This window comes from Pelophylax lessonae, assembly GCF_965119305.1.
Source record: "Pelophylax lessonae genome assembly, chromosome: 4".
Lineage (NCBI taxonomy): Eukaryota > Metazoa > Chordata > Amphibia > Anura > Ranidae > Pelophylax > Pelophylax lessonae.
Genome location: NC_138771.1, coordinates 98,010,737 through 98,027,215, shown reverse-complemented (window position 1 = coordinate 98,027,215; position 16,479 = coordinate 98,010,737). Strand labels below are relative to the sequence as shown.

General features: G+C 44.6%; 1 protein-coding gene across 5 annotated transcripts in view; it reads left to right on the top strand.

The window, feature by feature from the left end:
- The window catches only part of NEDD4 (NEDD4 E3 ubiquitin protein ligase), a 519,020-nt gene extending 503,500 nt beyond the window's left edge, over nucleotides 1–15,520 (top strand). For all 5 annotated transcript variants that reach the window (XM_082253414.1, XM_082253413.1, XM_082253415.1 and 2 more), the window contains 3 exons: nucleotides 7,040–7,136; nucleotides 14,756–14,828; nucleotides 14,908–15,520. In XM_082253414.1, the coding sequence (XP_082109540.1) occupies nucleotides 7,040–7,136; nucleotides 14,756–14,828; nucleotides 14,908–15,010 (273 nt within the window). In that variant the 3' untranslated portion in view covers nucleotides 15,011–15,520. The remainder of the gene's footprint in view (nucleotides 1–7,039; nucleotides 7,137–14,755; nucleotides 14,829–14,907) is intronic.
- Nucleotides 15,521–16,479: the final 959 nt, after the last annotated feature.

Here is a 16,479-nt window from a genome sequence, read left to right as displayed (position 1 = left end):
GGTAACACTGAGGGGCGCTGTTGCGCTGGGGGATTACAAAAAAAAAAAAAGTTTTTTTCTTTGCAATTATTTTTTGTTTGCTGGCAAGTGTCTTGAATAATCATGGACCCTGCCACACATGTATCCCCGCCTGATCCCCTCGAGGTGGCCGCAGGACCCTCCAGTACCCCACTTGTGATTGATGCATTATCAGCAGTTTTGGAGTCTTTGGTATCCCGGGTGGAGGTGTCCTGTCAGGGACGGGGGTCAAGAAAGCAACCCCCGCCTACCCCTATTTCATCTGACACTTCAGATACGGATTCTGAGCTGGTCACTGCAGCTGCAGGTCCCTCTTCTGGGGCTGCTGTCTCGGGTATGGTCTCCTCAGACAGTGAGGAGGACGTTTCGGCCTCTGCCATAGCGCAAGAAGAAGCGTTGGTGGACGCACTAGTCATGTCTGTCCGGGAAACCTATAGTCTTGAGGTTACACCGGCAGAGGTAGCTGACACTGAAATTCCCTTTGGTACCAGCAAGCCTACTAAGATGGCGAAGGTTTTTCCCTTGCCCAAATGTTTTGGTAATCTAATTAAAGAAGAATGGGATCGTCCGAAACGAACCCCTGCTATTTCCAAACGCATTGCTAGGCGCTATCCGTTTGAGGAATCCGTCCTTAAAAAATGGACGGTACCACTGTTATCCCGTTGGAGGACGCTCCGTCCTTTAGGGATCCGGTGGATCGAAAAGTGGAAGCAGAATCCCGCTTCATTTTTTCCCTGCCAGTGGTTGCCATTGGTTTAGTTTCACAAACATTGACAGAATGGACCAAAGTGTTACGTCGGGACATAAAGGGGAGAAGTATCCCCCCAGCAGTATCAGATTTGCTGGAGCAGATTATACAAGGGCTACAGTTCATCTGTGAAGCCGCCCTGGACGACACTCCCTTGCTAGGGCGTGCATCGGTTTCAGCAGTGGTCCTCAGACGCATGTTGTGGTTAAAGTGCTGGTCGGCGGATCAAGGTTCCAAAAAAGCTTTGGCTAATCTCCCTTTTCAAGGGAATCGCCTATTTGGAGCCACCTTGGATGAGATTATAAGGAGATTCTTTTCAGATGGAATCGGAATCCCGATTCTCTGGACAATCGGATCCGGTTGAGCGAGCGGACCAGGGAGTCTCTGGTCTGGTGGCTTCGGTCTCCGATGCTCAGACAGGGGAAGTCATTTCTTCCGATAGAATCCAGGTTACCAATAAATGTATTGGAACTGAGAGCGATCAGACTTTGTCTGATTTACTGGACCGAGCAGCTTCAGGGCAACCCGGTTTGGATCCAGTCGGACAAGGCCATGGCCGTGGCTTATGTCAATTACCAAGGGGGCACCAAGAGTGCCCTGGCGGCCATAGAAGTGGCCAGCATTCTTCATTGGGCGGAACGGTTTGTTCCGGCTCTCTCCGCGGTATTCACTCCGGGAGGTATTTCACCAGCTGTGCCTTCATGGGGGCACCCCGGAGGTGGATCTGTTGGCAGCTCGGCTCAACAGGAAGGTGTGGAGGCTTGTAGCCCGCTCCCGAGATCCTCGAGCGGACGCAGCAGATGCGCTGGTCGCCCCGTGGGGACAGTATCAGCTACTGTATGTCTTCCCTCCTCTCAAGTTGCTGCCGAAACTTCTTCGCAGGATAGAGGTGGAGGGAATTCCAGTTATCCTGGTAGCTCCGGACTGACCTTGTCGACCCGGGTACACCGACTTGGTCAGGCCGATCTTCCATCCTGCTTTACAATCGCTGGCTTTAATGGCCTGGCTATTGAGACTCAGGTGCTGAAGGACAAGGAATTGTCGACTTCAGTTATTCCTACTTTCATTAAAGCAAGGAAAGCGACTTCCAGAAAAGTCTATCATCGCACATGGAGGTCTTATATTGCGTGGTGTGAATCCTTTGGATTTCCTCCACATGCCTATTCGGTGACCCGAATCTTGGCTTTTCTGCAACAGGGGGTTGAGCAGAAGCTGGCCTTGAGTACTGTCAAGGGTCAGGTTTCAGCGTTGGCAATTTTCTTTCAGAAACCTTTGGCTACCCATTCCTTGGTGCGGAATTTCATCCAGGGGGTGCGGCACCTGGCTCCGCCAGTGCGCGCGCCCTTACCGCCCTGGGATCTTAATCTGGTGTTGTCGGTTCTTCAGAAACCTCCCTTTGAAGATATCAGGGAGATTCCCTTGCTTACGTTATCCCAGAAGGTGGGCTTCTTGGTGGCCATTACTTCTGCACGCAGGGTGTCAGAACTGGCCGCATTATCTTGTTGTTCCCCATATCTGGTGGTTCATAGGGATAAGGTGGTTCTTCGTCCGAATCCATCCTTCCTTCCTAAAGTGGTTTCAGAGTTTCATCTGAATGAAGATATTGTGTTACCTTCCCTGTGTCCTAAGCCCAGTCATCCTGGGGAGTTTGCGTTACATTCCTTGGATGTGGTTTGGGCAATCAGAGTATACTTGAAAACTACGGACTCGTTTCGTAAGACGGATTCACTTTTTGTGATCACGGATGGCCCCAAAAAGGGGTTGCCTGCATCTGCTGCGACTATCTCCAAATGGATCAGGCAGACGGTGGTACAGGCTTATTCTATTAAGGGTCGGAATCCTCCGTTCCCTGTTAAGGCGCACTCCACTCGGGCGCTTAGTGCTTCCTGGGCCTTCAGCCATCAGGCGTCAGTGGTCCAGGTTTGCAAGGCGGCTACCTGGTCGTCGGTTCATACCTTTACAAAATTTTATAAAGTTGATGTGATGGCATCGTCGGATGCCTCTTTTGGCCGCAAGGTTCTGCAGGCCGCAATTTGAGGAGACCGTTGGTCTACCTCGAGGGTTTTTTTCTGTTGGGTTTTCAGTTGAGTCTCATCCTTTTGTCTGATGAGCCTTTAAAACTTCTAGTTGGCGCCGGTTGGGCCTTCTAGATTGGATTTTGATTTCTGTTATCCCACCCCTCATTTGTGGCACTGCTTTGGGACGTCCCAATTTGATATTAATCAAGAGGACTGCGTCTGTCAATGAGCGACAGAGAAAAATGAATTTTTGTAAAATCTTACCGTAAAATCCTTTTCTCTTAAGCTCATTGACAGACGCAGTACCCGCCCCTCTACTTTTGAGTTGGGTTGGGTTAAATTCTCTGACACTGCTTTGTGACATAACTGACATCCTGTAGGAGGGAGAGAGAGGATATACCCTCTGGGACTGCCCCTAAGGTGTTGCCAGAACGTTTTCCTTCTGCCTAGTGTCCTACTCCTGTAGAGGGCAGTATAACCCAATTTGATATTAATCAAGAGGACTGCGTCTGTCAATGAGCTTAAGAGAAAAGGATTTTACGGTAAGATTTTACAAAAATCCACTTATTAACGAGGGGGTTGGGGTTTTTGATTTCGAGGTAGTATGAGTAGGTTTTTGCCTCCGTCCCTTATATCTAGAAAAGAGGGGGTTTTTTGGTGTCTCAAGCCAAGGTGGTGGGACTTTGTGGGCAAGTAATGATATAAATCAGAGAAGTAAAAAGATTTTGGATTTATTCCATTAATATATATTACATATAAACATACATATTGATAATGTGAGAATTGGTGCTTGGGTAAAGGCCCAATGTGATAAAGGTTTATGAAAGAGATTCAAGCGAATCTGTGACATATGTGGTAACTTGTGACAAAGATATGGATATTGTCTCTGTGTTTCCTGTGAAAATTCCAGGAAAAGGTGGTTCACAGAGTTCATCCAAATCTTGACGCGTTTCGGCTGTTTATAGCCTTTTTCAAATATATTTGTCACCCAGCTGTAATGTATAAACATTAACATTTCAGTTATTGAGAATATATATGCAGTTTGAGTTGCAAGAAATGATAATAAAAATATTTGTACATACATAATTTGTCTTTGTTTCTGCAAACCTTTTTCTCTGTGTCCTTAAAAAGTCTGCAGCAAGGAACCGTGGTGTACCTTGGTCTGGAAGAATGTATATTGTATATAGGTTTAGTAGCGTATATAAGCGTTATACCATGTGATTTTTAAGATATTTTCATTTACTCACAATTAAATTGGGTATAAACGTTCATGTATGGGTAGCCAGGTAAGTTGCAGCACTATCCTGAATGATCCGTTCTAGGGAGATTATATAGGTGTTGGTTTAAATGCTTTTACATCAAAATGGTGAAATTAGCAATATTTATTGATGACTTTTCGGTGTTTTCATGGATCTCAAGGTCCATTGTAACTTACTTTTTGTTGTGTAAAGGAGGAGGGGAGAGGAGAAAGTGGTTCTTCCAGCGCTGCAGGTCCGTGTCTGTCCTGTTCCCTCTCCTAGAGGGAAGTGAGGAGAGACGCCGGCTCCCCGGCCTTTTGAAGCTGTTCGCGCATGCGCAGGCGGCGCTGCATGTACTCAGCTTCCTTGTCCATGACGTGGCACCTCCGTACTGCGCATGCGCCTGGGTGATGCGCGCGCAGTACGAGCCAGTCTGACTTCGGCCGCCGACATGGGATAGGAGACTTGAGGTCATCTGACCGCAGTCAGATGGGGAAGCATCTTGTAACCCTTTCAGGTCTCTTTTAGCAGCCGCTGTCATTGGGGATAACAAGGGCTTACCGTGCCGGGTGCAGAATTTAGGGGACAGAGATGTTTGCAATTCGGAACAAAGAATACATTTATATTCGTATACAGACAGTAATCTTTTATTTCATCATTTGTAATTCGTGCTAGTAATATGAAAGTAAATTATAACATATCATAGTTTTAACAGCAGTTATAATATGATGATAGCCCAAGGTATATACCCTCATAGGGGATGTTTCAGGTATATCCTATTAGTTAGACATACCAGAGGTGTTTTTTGTCGGGGATTTTTGAGGCATTCAGTTTATTCCATCATTATGGAGCCTAACTAGATCCTTATGATCATTCAGGATAGTGCTGCAACTTACCTGGCTACCCATACATGAACGTTTATACCCAATTTAATTGTGAGTAAATGAAAATATCTTAAAAATCACATGGTATAACGCTTATATACGCTACTAAACCTATATACAATATACATTCTTCCAGACCAAGGTACACCACGGTTCCTTGCTGCAGACTTTTTAAGGACACAGAGAAAAAGGTTTGCAGAAACAAAGACAAATTATGTATGTACAAATATTTTTATTATCATTTCTTGCAACTCAAACTGCATATATATATTCTCAATAACTGAAATGTTATTGTTTATACATTACAGCTGGGTGACAAATATATTTGAAAAAGGCTATAAACAGCCGAAACGCGTCAAGATTTGGATGAACTCTGTGAACCACCTTTTCCTGGAATTTTCACAGGAAACACAGAGACAATATCCATATCTTTGTCACAAGTTACCACATATGTCACAGATTCGCTTGAATCTCTTTCATAAACCTTTATCACATTGGGCCTTTACCCAAGCACCAATTCTCACATTATCAATATGTATGTTTATATGTAATATATATTAATGGAATAAATCCAAAATCTTTTTACTTCTCTGATTTATATCATTACTTGCCCACAAAGTCCCACCACCTTGGCTTGAGACACCAAAAAAAACCCTCTTAACATTTAAATATTGACACTCAAAATAACCAGGAAGAACTAGGAAGTAAATGCTTTGTTTGAATGGCCATGACTTATCTATTTTGCTACACCTTCCCTGGGTACAGAGTGTTCATGCAGCACTCTTTGATCCTTGCAGGATAACGCTACAAGTCTGCTGTTAACCACTTAAGCCCCAGAGGATTTGGCTGCTAAAAGACCAGGGGGTATTTTGCGATTCGGCACTGCGTGACTTTAACAGACAATTGCGTGGTCGTGCGACGCTGTACCTAAACAAATTTGACGTCCTTTTTTTATTGGGGCGGACAGATCGGACCCTTGACTGACATTTTTGACACTTTTGGGGTTACCAGTGACATTTCTACAGTAATCAGTGCTATATATATGCACTGTTACTGTAAAATTACACTGGCAGTGAAGGGGTTAACTTTATTTGAGAGGGAGGGGCTGTGTGTGTCACTAGGGGCGTGATTCTAACTGTGATTGGCTGTGGCTTGAGCTGTAGGAACAATGATCAACGGTCCTACATAGTAGAACCGTATGATCAGTGTTTCTACACAGGGGAGAATGACAGACGGCTTGTTTACATCAGCCGCCTGCCTTTCTCCCTCTCCCCCGACGATCGCAGAGTGACCGGCGGACATCGGATCTGCCGGTCACACGCGCGGGGGGGTCCGTGACCACGCGGGAGCGTGCCGGCGGCGGCGCACGCGCGCTCCCCAGACCCTTACAGGCTAGTGACGTACCGATACGTCACTCTGCCGGTGATGGGCTGACCGCCGCAGTATATGTACTTGCGGCGGTCGGCAAGCGGTTAAACATCATAATTATTTTTGACCAAATACATAGCTTTCCTCTAGGCGCCTGATGCTATGGAGATATCTGGGATAGAAACCAAAATATTTGTATTATCTTAAAATGATCAGCATAAAAATGCCCTACTATCATGTTCAATAGAGGACAGAAAGTATGACCTGCTGGGACTCTTTTCCGAGAAATAAACCGAGCTGAAACAGATCTTCCATAACGTGATATGAATAATACAGAAAGACTCATCTTGAAAAAGGGCTGTTCTTTAGAGAAGGATTGAGTGAAATTTCCAAACAGAATCAACAGGAATGAGATATCTTTGTAAGAAGAATAGTCAATTTGGAATTCCCTACTGTGTCACATTGTTTTTGAGGATTCCATTGGGTTCCTCTGTTTGATCTCCTAGAATTTTAATTCTGTTAGCCTAGAATAAAGATGTTTGTACCTAAAGATCTGACAGGGGTGGAGAACAGGTTACAGCATGCCATGAGCCAGTAATTCAGTCCTTGTGTTTTTTTCATAACGCTTGTACAAAAAGACTTACCGGTAGCTTTTTTTAGTTAGATCAGTTTATTGCATCTTGGGCTGCAGATTGATTTACCTGTGATGATGTCTTGCTTTCATGGTTACAGCTGTTTAATTGTTTATGGGGTTATTTTTTGCAGGCAATGCTAATGATGGATGCTGAGAAGAGGATTCGATTGCTTCAGTTTGTCACTGGTACCTCCAGGGTACCTATGAATGGATTTGCTGAGCTTTATGGTAGGTATTTCAAATGTACAGATCAAATGGTGCGATCCTTGGTGTATTCATAAATACATAATACTCCATATTGTTTTAATTTGAATCCGTTTTATATACGGTTCTATTCTTGTGTTACTTGTTTAAGTAAACTATGTCTATTTTTGCTTTTTGGACTACCGATAGGTTGGTTTAAGTGGCTCTTCCTTGGTTGCAATATACTAATTTAAGTGATTAATACATTTGTCAATGCATTTCAAGAGGAGATACAAATACATTCGTATCATGCCCTGTGAAAATAGGATCAAAGAGAGGCAGTTGTATCAATAAATACAAAGGACTTAAGCTAGATGTTCTGAACTTGTGAACGTGTCAAATCCAGAAAAGACATCATTTCTTGAAGTGGCTGTAGGCTATATGTGTCATATGTGTTCCTCTGACCACAGAGCTGTCTTAATGCACTGTTCAGGCCCTTCAGGTGCATGGGGGCCACATGGTAATCTTGCATTTGGCTGTGACATTATAGGCTGACAGTTCTTGTGGAATGCCGGCTGGGTTTCGGACTGGCTATATGAGAGCCTTACGGTCTCCCAGTTTGTGCCAGTAAGCGCTTGCAGACTGTAGCTCCGCGCTGGGTCTCCATAGCGACTAGTCCCACGGACGGGGACTGGTGAAACACCCTGCCGGGACGCACATACCTGGCAGGCCAGCGCCGCAGCCTGCCCCTTGGCCGACAGCGCCCTCACTGCGGTGCAGAGGCAGTCTGTCAAACACTTTTAGTGGGGGGTCCCCTATGTATGCATGGGGTCACATGCTCATCGGCGCGAAGCTGCCATTTTGCCGTGGCCTGCAGCCTTAACAGGCCTCAGCAGCCTGCCTGGGTATCCTTATCACTGTAATGCCGGTGGCCATTTTGCTGGAGCCGGAGACAAAACAGCACAGGAGCTTCTAGCTCTTGTGGGCGGGGGCATTTCCTTCTACCTTCTCTTCTCCATGCTGCTGATGGATCTTGCTGTGTTCTCCATGTGGTAACTACTAGAGGAGTTTAATTACTCTGGCCTTCACCTTTTCATCTTCAGAGGGGTTTCAGGCCTTTAGGGGGCTTAGGATTATCCCCTGGAGTAGTGCTGCGTGCATCGTGATTGCCTCTTAATGGCGCAGTGCACTCTGGTAGTGGCGGACCTGCTGGGACCTGTGGTTCCTTTGTAACCTCACTTAGCCTCAGGGGAGTTAATATTTGGCGATTGGGCACGGATTGCTCCCTCTTAAGGCATTGCTCCTGTTTTCAGGAGAAGCTTCTGTTTAACCCCTTGCGGTGCAGGTTCCGGTATTTCCCCGTTTCCCTGTCTGCTCTTTACATTCTTACTGTGCAATCCTACTGTTTGGCCATATGTATAACATGGATTCCCCAAGTTTTGCTGCGACCCCCGATGTATCGCTGGGGCCCGCTTCTGATGCTCCTGATTTGACTTTGTCTGTGCTGCAAGAAATGTCCAGAAAAATGGACAAAGTTATTGCGGCAGCATTTAGTAAGAAACCCCCTAGGCCCTCGCCTGCCTCATCTTAGACCTCAGATTCTGAGGCCGATCTGGTCACCGGCGACGCAGACCCCCTTTTGGAGGCTGCGCCCCCGCATTCAGACTTTTCTGACATGGAACAGGATGTTTCCACACCCGCCTTGACACAGGAAAAGGTGCTGGTAGATGCTTTGATATCCTCAGTGAGGGACACCCTAAAAATCACAAATGCGATTATTAAATACCAAAGAGCCTTGGTATCCTTTGGATCCCTCAGGGCAAAGAAATCGGCCAAGGTTTTCCCTTGTCCCGAAGTCTTGTCCGCCTTGGTGGAGGAAAAATGGTGGCGACCTAATCACACGCTTGCAATTCCCAAACGTTTGGCTAGACGCTGCCCGTTTGAGGAAGAGATCTTACGCAAATGGACGGTTTCCCCTCAGGTGGACCCCTAGATATGCGGTATTCACAAGGCCACGGTTTTACCAGTGACAGAATCCTCATCTCTCCCTGATCCGGTTGACAGACGTATTGAGGTCTTATTCTGACACCTGTATACAGTAGTGGGATCTATTCTCAGGCCTGTCTCTCAGACTATGTTTGAATGGGTAAAGGCTCTTAAAGAGGCACTAACGGTAACCCAGTTACCGTCATCTGCCCTGGAACTCGCTGACCAATTATCGCAGACTCTGCAATTTGTATACGATGCCAACCTGGACATTCTTCTGCTCGCAGCCAGAGCGTCAGTGGTAAGTGTGCTCATCAGACGTGCGATCCGGCTAAAGCCCTGGTCGGCCGACCAGGCTTCTAAGAAGCTTTTGGCGGTTCTTCCCTTTCAGGGTGATCGCCTTTTTGGTTCCTCCTTGGAAGACTTGATCGAGACGGTCACTGGGGGAAAGAGCACACTCCTTCCTCACTCAACTAAGGGTAAGTCTCCCTCGCGTAAGGGAGGCTCTTCCTTTACAGCCCAGAAGCGTCTTTTTTGTGCAACCGTGGCGCAGAACGCAAGCAATCTTCGGGCGGAAAAGGATCCGGGAAACGGTGGGCTGGTAAGCCGAAATCCTCTGCCCCTAGCACCTCCAGAGTGCCCTGGCGGCTCTGGAGGTAGCCGAGATCCTGCGCTGGGCAGAGGACTATGTCCCAGCCCTATCCGTCGTGTACATTCCCGGCGTAGACAATTGGCAGGCAGACTACCTGAGTCGTCAAACCCTGGATCAGGGAGAGTGGTCCCTGCATCCATATGTGTTCCACCAGTTGTGTCTCCGGTGGGGGACCCCGGATGTGGACCTGTTCGCCTCCAGACAAAACAGGAAAGTTTCAAAGTTTGTAGCTCGGTCCAGAGATCCTCTGGCCGACGCAGTAGATGCCCTGGTGGCTCCCTGGAGCCAGTACGGGCTAATTTATGCGTTTTCTCCTCTGAAACTTTTATCTCGCCTGCTATGCAGGGTCCAGTTGGAGGGGATTCCGGTAATTCTGGTGGCTCCCGATTGGCCCTAGAGATCCTGATACACCGACGTGATTCGGCTGAAGGTCACAGGTCCGTGGACACTTCTTCTGCGGGAAAATCTTCTATCTCAGGGTCCGATCTTCCATCCTGCTTCACAGTCGCTGGCTTTAACGGCTTGGCTGTTGAGAGCAAGGTGTTAAAGGACAGGGGTCTGTCGAATTCTGTGATCCCTACTTTACTCAAGGCTAGGAAGTCCACTTCTCTGAAGATTTATCATCATACGTGGAAAGCGTGCATTGCTTGGTGCGATTCGCTGAACCTGCATCCTAGATCCTTTGCTATCAGCAGGATCCTGACCTTTCTACAGAAAGGGGTTGACCAACGTTTGGCGTTGGGCACTCTTAAGTGTCAGATCTCAGCCTTGGCTGTGTACTTCCAATGCCCTTTGGCTACGCACTCTTTGATTCATACGTTTTCTTCAGGGGGTTCGCCATTTGGCTCTCCCCAGGAGGTCTCCGTTACCTCCTTGGGACCTTAATTGGTTCTATTGGTTCTTCAGAAATCTCCTTTCAAGAACATAAGACACATTTCCTTGCTCGCCTTGTCACAGAAAGTTGCCTTTTTGGTGGCTATCACCTCTTCGCACAGGGTTTTTGAACTAGCGGCATTATCTTGCTGCTCTCTTTATCTGATAATACACAGGGATAAGGTAGTGTTATGGCCTAATCCGTCGTTTCTTCCTAAGGTGGTTTCAGACTTCTATCTGAACGAAGACATAGTGCTTCCGTCACTCAGTCCGAAACCTTCACATCCTAAGGAAATTGCTTTGCATTGCTTGGATGGGGTTTGGGCGATACGGGTGTATCTGGAGACTACTGAGTCCTTTCGTAAGTCGGACTCTGTTTGTGAATACGGATGGACCCTGTAAGGGTCAGGCTGCATCTGCGGCGACCATCTCTCGATGGATCAGATGGACAGTGGTGAAGGCTTATTCTTTTAAGGGCAAGGTTCCTCCTTTCCCTGTCACGGCTCACTCTACGCGGGCGTTGAGTGCCTCTTGGGCTTTCCGCCATCAGGCGTCAGTGATGCAGGTTCACCAAGTTTTACAGAGTGGATGTGTTGGCATCCTTGGATGCGTCCTTTGGCCACAAGGTTTTGCAGGTTCGCCATTTAGGGAGCAGTCAACTTTTCCTTCTCCTTTATGATTTTGCTACAATTGAGCCCCAGTTATTGCTTGTTGGGCTCCATGTTATATAGTTGGCTATGTTAACCATGGGAATTGCATTCTTTTAAGTTTGTCCTTTCCCCACCCCTCAGTGGTTACAGCTTTTGGACGTCCCATCTGTCTCAGATTTAAAGCAGCAGCTACGTCCGTCGGTGGACAAAAGCGAAAATGGGATTTTTTTACTTACCGTAAAATCCATTTCTCTGAGTCCACCGACGGACATAGCTCCCACCCCTCTTTTCTCTAAAGAGTTGGGTTTTGGTTATTATTCACTGCTTGCAACTAAACTTAAGATGCAATGGTGAGGCCAGGGGTAATAACCCAGGGATCCCGCCCACCCTGGGAGTATCAAAGCCTTTGGCTCTACCTGGTCACTCCTAGTGGGAGGGGTTTATTACCCATCCCTCTATGATTTAAGGCAGCAGCTACGTCCGTTGTTGGACTCGCTTTCAGAATTCAGGTCCTCTCTAAAGTTTATTTGTAATCTATACACAAGGAAGACAGACATCGTTCAGTTTCCATGTTCATGTAAAAATCTTTGTACCACAGTTGCTTTCACAATGGCAATTATAAACTAAATTTAAAGTTGTTGTAAGCTCTCACATATACCCAATGAAGTGAACAGCCTCAGATAACACACAGAGATATAACAAATCTTCCTACATAGATTTTACTTGTTTATCTGCAGCCCTCTCTTTCCTACACCCCTTCAAAATAGAAAAATTGTGTTAAAATCCTTCTGCATCAATAAGTATCACATAGGGGGTGGAGGGCTGCAGTTACAGTGTGCGAGAGCTGATTGGAGGAAAGGAACACACCCCCTTTACACAGCAGAACTGTTTTGTGAATAAACAAGCTCCGTTCTGAGCGCTCCCTCCCCGACACAAATTTATCTCATGTGTTGGGAAAACTTCTCAGAAGTTACTCATGCTAATAACCAGAACTAAGTAAACACTACATATACAGTATCTCACAAAAGTGAGTACACCCCTCATATTTTTGTAAATGATTTATTATATCTTTTCATGTGACAACACATAAAGATGGCCTAGGTTATAAGAAGATTGCCAACACCCTGAAACTGAGCTGCAGTACGATGGCCAAGACCATACAGCGGGTAAACAGGACAGGTTCCACTCAGAACAGGCCTCACCATGGTCGACCAAAGAAGTTGAGTGCATGTGCTCAGCGTCATATCTAGAGGTTGTCTTTGGAAAATAGACGTATGAGTGTTGCCAGCACTGCTGCAGAGGTTGAAGGGGTGTGGAGTCAGCCTGTCAGTGCTCAGACCATATGCCACACACTGCATGGCTGTTGTGCCATAAGGAAGCCTCTTCTAAAGATGATGCACAAAAAATGCACAAAAAAGCCTTCAAACAGTTTGCTGAAGACAAGCAGACTAAGGACATGGATTACTGGAACCATGTCCTGTGGTCTGAAGAGACCAAGATAAACGTATTTGGTTCAGATGGTTTCAAGCATGTGTGGCAGCAACCAGGTGAGGAGTACAAAGACAAGTGTGTCTTGCCTGCAGTCAAGCATGGTGGTGGGAGTGTCATGGTCCGGCACTGGGTAGCTACAGTTTATTGAGGGAACCATGAATGCCAACATGTACTGTGACATACTGAAGCAGAGCATGATCCCCTCCCTTCGGAGACTGGGCCGCTGGGCAGTATTCCAACATGATAATGACCCCAAACACACCTCCAAGACGACCACTGCCTTGCTAAAGAAGTTGAGGGTAAAGGTGATGGACTGGCCAAGCATGCCTCCAGACCTAAAACCTATTGAGCATCTGTGGCGCATCCTCAAATGGAAGATGGAGGAGGGCAAGGTCTCTAACATCCACCAGCTCTGTGATGTCGTCATGGAGGAGTGGAAGAGGACTCCAGTGGCAACCTGTGAAGCTCTGGTGATCTCCATGCCCAAGAAGGTTAAGGCAGTGCTGGAAAATAATGGTGGCCACACAAAATATCGACACTTTGGGCCCAATTTGGACATTTTCACTTAGGGGTGTACTCACTTTTGTTGCCAGCGGTTTAGACAATAGGTGTGTGTGGAGTTATTTTGCGGGAACCGCAAATTTAGACTGTCATACAAGCTGTACACTCACTACTTTACATTGTAGCATAGTGTAATTTCTTCAGTGCTGTCACGTGAAAAGGTATAAAATATTTACAAAAATGTGAGGGGTGTACTCACTTTTTGTAAGATACTGTATATGTGCTTTGCTCAGATTTCACGACTGAGGTTGAGAACCACTTTAAATATATAAAAGAAAATTGCAGTTTTCTAGGTTAAAATGTAAAAGGAGAAAAGTCACTTAGCTTAAAACATCAGTCATTTTCAATAGAATCTTCCAAGCAAAGGGTTGTGACTGTCCAGTGGTAACTTAAGTTCATTAATCCTCCAAAGGGCACTCAAAGTGGAAGCATGTAGAGAAACATATAAAATCCAACATAGCGTAATCCTGTTAGGAATCGCCAAGTACATAGGGGAGGGTCACATCTGTGATGGATAAATACACACATGTGCTGATAAAGAGATATTTCTCTCCTCTTCCCCACATGCAGTGCACACTCACCAGAAATTAGCATGTAACCAGCATAAAATGGATGAGGAATCTAAACACACTATGACCTCCTCTCCATAGTCATGCACCAATGGATCACGGCGCTGTAGGAAGTAACAGTAGGTGTGATGTATACTTCGGGATACATCACGCCTACTGATACTTCCTACAGTGCCTTCATCATTTTGTGTATGCCTATGGAGAGGAACTCATAGTGTGTGGAGATTCCTCATCCCTTATATGCTGGTTACATGCTAATTTCTGGTGAGTGTGCACTGCATGTGGGGAAGAGGAGAGGAATATCTCTTTATCAGCACATGTGTGTATTTATTCATCACAGGTGTGACCCTGCCCTACGTCTTTGGCGATTCCGAACAGGATTACGCTATGTTGGATTTTATATGTTTCTCTACATGCTTCCACTTTGAGTGACCTTTGGAGCATTGATGAACTTACCTGTTTTCCACTGTACAGTCGCAGCACTTTGCTTGGAAGATTCTATTGAAAATTACAGATTTTTTTAAGCTAAGTGACTTTTCTCCTTTTTACTTTTTAACCTGGAGCGCTGCAATTTTATTTGATATATTTACATGTGAAGGAACTGTGTATTTCTTATTTTTATTGCAAGCTGCTTTCTTTGTTTTTTGCACGGATGTTCCTTTATTTACAACCATTTTAACTTTCATAATATTGTATACTCTCACTTTTAATACAGTTTGGCCGTTTAGTAACTACTGTCTAGTACTTAGTGTTGTGAACCAAGCATTGCTTACAACTGCTATATACACTTATTTGTCTTCATGTAAGGTTTGCAGTGTAGTCAGTGAATATGTGTCTCTCTCTCTCTAAAAAAAAATAATAATTTTCCATGTTTGATTTTAGGCTCAAATGGACCACAGTTGTTTACAGTTGAAAAATGGGGATCCCCGGAAAAGCTTCCCAGAGCACACACATGGTAAGTTTTCCGTATCTTTGCTGTCTTGAAATATTTGAGTAGCAGACATTTTCCTGATTCTTTCTTTTTGTTTTCTTAGCTTTAACCGATTGGATTTACCTCCTTATGAGACTTTTGAGGACTTGTGGGATAAGTTACACATAGCAATTGAAAATACTCAAGGTTTCGATGGGGTGGATTGAGGATGACTGCACATGCACAGGGAGAAGTGTTAAAAAGTTCTATGTTTACAGCTGAGAATATTGTTTTGTTTTTTTTCCCTTGGAAACCTCTGTAGTGTTATTTTGCTGTTCTGTTTGAAAATTCAGTTTATTGAAAAATACAAACAGAAAGATGTACTGCTGAAACTAAACACAGCAAGATCCACACTGAACCCTCCTGTGTTTCACCTTTATAGTGACATTGGTTTAATTTAACTGTTACCTCTTAGGGTAGACAACTTACACCATCACAAAACTACTGAAGTAAAAAGCTGTGAAAAGTGTTTGAAGCATGTGATTGGTTAATGAATTTGTGTCTGTTCCCTTCTGCGTGAGATACGGCCATAGAGAGAAAACTTTTTCTCCAACTTATTTGGCTAGAGATATTTTAGCCACTTCAGGACCACATTAGTTTGTAATTGCTGTATTAAAAATAAAACTTTTTATTTTTGTCAGATATCTTTTAATTTGAGTTTTTTTGGATACCTATGGCTTGTGATCATTAGAAATAATATGTAAACATCTCTTGCAGTCATGTCTATTTAAGACAAAATAAAGTTGAAAATTTTGCAGATTACCTCACAACTAACTTAAAAGGAATGTACACCAAACAAACCAGCCAAATATTTATTTAGCTAATTTTTTTTCTGATTAACAACACTGAAAACATTTTTAGCACCTAAAATATTATAACTGCCCAGAATGCACATTAAATCAATATATGTACATTATTTAAACAGCTATTGTAATATTGAATGCATAAGAGAAAAATAATTGCATTTACTACAGTAGATGTACTTAAACCCTAACATGACATTAGGTTTGCTAAAGCACTAACTACTAGTACCAATTCCAATGGTATTTGCTTCATAATATATTTTATTTCATTCATTTTAATTGTATTTCAGTGGTAGTCCCAACCAGGTGTCTGTCTGGTAGGGTGAGAATGCAGGATCACAATTATATTGGGAGACATTAGTATCACAATCAGACATAAAATGGTGGCCTTGATCACCCACGAGGAGATGGGATTAAAAAAAAATCCAGTTACTTTCAGTGAACTGTTGTTGAAACAGTTGACTGAATTCTGGTGATCCCCCAAACTTGGGAGTGCTAAATTACTTATCCTTTTAGCGTTTACTTGCAATCATTTGTGCGATTCTCAGTGGATGGAAATTGTTTTAAATTGGCTGAAAAGGGTATGACTTGCTTATGGGGTGTTGTCAAAATGACACACACCCTTTCTTCTGAATTTCACAGCATTGTAAAAAAAATGAACAGTGATCGTTGTGGCTGTAAAGGTAGCCCAGACCTCAATAGTTGTGAGAGTGAGATCTCCATATAGACTAACAAATCAAGATATGTACACGTCTAGAGGTCCTGAAGTTATTGAAAAGTCAACACTTTTAAAAAAGTTTTTCACAAGTAATAATGCACTAGTTCTTCTGACC